This window comes from Etheostoma spectabile, chromosome 19 (genome assembly GCF_008692095.1).
Source record: "Etheostoma spectabile isolate EspeVRDwgs_2016 chromosome 19, UIUC_Espe_1.0, whole genome shotgun sequence".
Classification (NCBI taxonomy): Eukaryota; Metazoa; Chordata; class Actinopteri; order Perciformes; family Percidae; genus Etheostoma; species Etheostoma spectabile.
In genome coordinates this window covers 15,226,729-15,229,828 of record NC_045751.1, presented here as the reverse complement: position 1 = coordinate 15,229,828, position 3,100 = coordinate 15,226,729, and the positions used below count along the sequence as shown (strand labels likewise).

Genomic DNA, 3,100 nt, shown 5'->3' with positions numbered 1-3,100 from the left:
AGCTGCCAGATCTTCATCCTCAGCTGCAGCTGGGACTGGAGTGTCAGGGGCAGGTACATCTTCCTGGACAGCTTCTTCTCCAGGCTCCTCAGTGGTGTTGACACTGGTGATGAGAGGAAACACAGACGGTTATTCTACTGCATGGTCCAGACTGCCTTTCAACAAATGTAATTGGTGGGAAGATAATGAATAAGAAGAGATTTAATAGACAGTAAAATAATATCATACCTGTTTTCTGTGGCAGAAGAGGGCAGTTCTGGGCTTTCTGCCTCATCTTGTACCGTCACCTCATTCTCAGCTGTAGCTGAGACTAAAGTGTCAGTGATGGTTAAAGCTTCCTGGACATCAGCTTCTCCCTCGGACTCCTCGGTGGTGTTGACACTGGAGATGAGAGGAAACAAGACGGTTATTCTACTGCATGACCCAGTTTGTGTGGTTGCTGTTGCTGTTTTTTTCTATTATTTGATCCCAAATTGTTTGCGTAATTATATACAGATTGCCTTTAGACAAATGTAATTGGTGGGAAGATAATGAATAAGAAGAGATTTAATAGACAGAAAAAAAATATCATACCTGTTTTCTGTGGCAGAAGAGGGCAGTTCTGGGCTTTCTTCCTCATCTTTAACCTTCACCTCATTCTCAGCTGGAGCTGGGACTAAAGTGTCAGGGATGGTTAAAGCTTCCTGGACATCAGCTTCTCCTTCGGACTCCTCGGTGGTGTTGACACTGGTGATAAGAGGAAACACAGACTTTTATTCTACTGCTTTTTCGGCCACAGCGATGAAGCCAAGGGAGGTGACCAACATTAAGTGACATCAATATAATTTGTTCAATTGACTAAAACAGTACAGGACAGGAAAACATTTCATACATTGTTTCTGAAGAAGAAGCTGCCAGATCTTCATCCTCAGCTGCAGCTGGGACTGGAGTGTCAGGGGCAGGTACACCTTCCTGGACAGCTTCTTCTCCAGGCTCCTCGGTGGTGTTGACACTGGTGATCAGAGGAAACATAGACAGTTATTCTACTGCATGGTCCAGACTGCCTTTCAACAAATGTAATTGGTGGGAAAATAATTGATAAGTAGAGATATGATTAACATTAAAATAATCTCATACCTCTTTTCTGTGGCAGAAGAGGGCAGTTCGGGATTTTCAGCCACATCCGTATTCTTCACCTCACCCTCAGCTGCAGCTGGGAGTGGAGTGTCAGGGATGGCTGAAGCTTCCTGGGCATCAGCTTCTGCTACGGGTTCCTCGGTGGTGTTGACACTGGTGATAAAAGAAATCACAGATATTTATTCTATAGTATAGTCCAGTCCCAGCAATAAAGCCAAAAGAAGGGAACATCTTAAGAAAACAACAACATAATGTGTTAAATCGACTCAAAAAAAACGCTTACGTCTTTTCTGTGGCAGAAGATGGCAGGTTTGTGGCTTCTGACACATCTTCCTTTACGGCAGTCTGCTGCTTGGTTTTCTGTTAGGGATACAAACATAAACCCAGTTAAACACAGAAAAGAAACACAAATGGCTGCACCAGTTTGGTCAATGGTTATTGTTTCCGATATTCAGCTCTGATAAACCTACCTTCTTACGATGGAACAACCTACGCCAGGAAGCCTCCTTGGCTTTTTCCTCCGGAGCCCCAGGAAGAGCTGAAACATGGTTGTCCTCCTGAACAATGACTCTGATAACAAGGAGAAAATGCAGATGATTATTCAACTGTATACTGAAGTCGACTTCTTACAATATTGGATTTTGGATCTTCAGGAAAGACAGTAATCCCTATCCTTTTAGAATTCTTGACACTTAGAAAAGTATTTAGACAATTATGACAACAAAGTCTCTATTGCCTAACAAATTGAATAAAAATGGCATACATGATAACATTAAGAATAAAACAAATATAAATTAACAAGAAGAAGAACATTAATATATTTATGAGTCATTATCGAAAATAGCGTAGACAATACTGAAAGCAAGGATTCAATAGTGATCTTGTCACATGAGGTGCACCAAGATATTAAAAAGGTGTTGCTTTACAACAAAGCAAGTGGTTTCGATCATATTTCTGCTGAACGTCTTACATATGCCAGTTTGAGGATAGTGACTTAGTGTTGTCTGTTCTTTTAAGTGCCCGTTATTAAAGACAAAGCTGGTAAAGTAGGCCACCAAAGTAATTACAGACAGAGGATAAATGTCCAGATTTAAAACTGTCTGATAATAATCTTAGTGTCAGTAATAATAAGGTAAAATATATTGGACATGTTATTACTGAACAAATGAGGATATTTATATCACAGGCAAACAATCTCTTACACAAGTTTAGTGTGTGTACAGATGGAGTGGAGTTGTCTTTGTTCAGAGCATATTGCAAACTTGTGGTAAAACTACAGCAAGACACTTAATGTAGCTCATAATGATGCTATGAGAATATTACTGAAAAGACCTAGATGTAGTGCAAGAGAAATGTTTGTCCCTGCAGGAGTGAATACTTTACAAACTTAAGAAACCTTATAGGCTATAAATGTATTTGCTGAAATTTGACTGAAAATGTGTCATATTGGTCTTATCAAGCATGTCTAACATTACACACTGAAGAGACATTGGTATAGATGTCTCTCATTTGTATATCTTGTTTTTATCCATGTACTTTTGCTTTTGTTAGTAATTTATTGTGCTTTTTATGTATTTTTTTCTATGTAATGTTTAGTCTTTTTTCTGGACCCTGAGTCTGTGATGAAGTGACCATCATACCTCCACTGTGGGCTGGAGAACTGCTTGTCTCCAACTTCCTCATCATCTTCACATTCAATCTATTTAAAATATATGAAACCACATGTGATTAGATATGACAGACACATAATCAGCTGCATTACAGAAAAAATATAATCAAAAAAACATGACAATCGTCAAAATTCAGTGCTTATCCTCTCAATGCACAACGTCAAACAAACAGTTAATTAGGTGTATACCTTCTTTCGTCTGCAAAGTCCGCAAAACATCTTAGCAGGTGATTGATATTTCTCTAATAACAAATCTTCTTTGTTAATATTTGGAAAGCCCTTCTCTATCAGGCTGTGATACCTAAGGTCAGGGTG

General features: G+C 39.2%; 1 protein-coding gene across 2 annotated transcripts in view; it reads right to left on the bottom strand.

Moving 5' to 3' along the window:
* LOC116707313 (ubiquitin carboxyl-terminal hydrolase 37) overlaps positions 1–3,100 on the bottom strand; it is a 7,770-nt gene extending 4,670 nt beyond the window's left edge. For both annotated transcript variants that reach the window (XM_032544627.1, XM_032544628.1), the window contains exons 1-8: positions 2,975–3,100; positions 2,757–2,815; positions 1,587–1,686; positions 1,400–1,476; positions 1,117–1,269; positions 872–991; positions 574–726; positions 229–381 (exon numbers count right to left, since the gene is read on the bottom strand). In XM_032544627.1, coding sequence (XP_032400518.1) covers positions 229–381; positions 574–726; positions 872–991; positions 1,117–1,269; positions 1,400–1,476; positions 1,587–1,686; positions 2,757–2,815; positions 2,975–3,004 — 845 coding nt within the window. In that variant the 5' untranslated portion in view covers positions 3,005–3,100. The remainder of the gene's footprint in view (positions 1–228; positions 382–573; positions 727–871; positions 992–1,116; positions 1,270–1,399; positions 1,477–1,586; positions 1,687–2,756; positions 2,816–2,974) is intronic.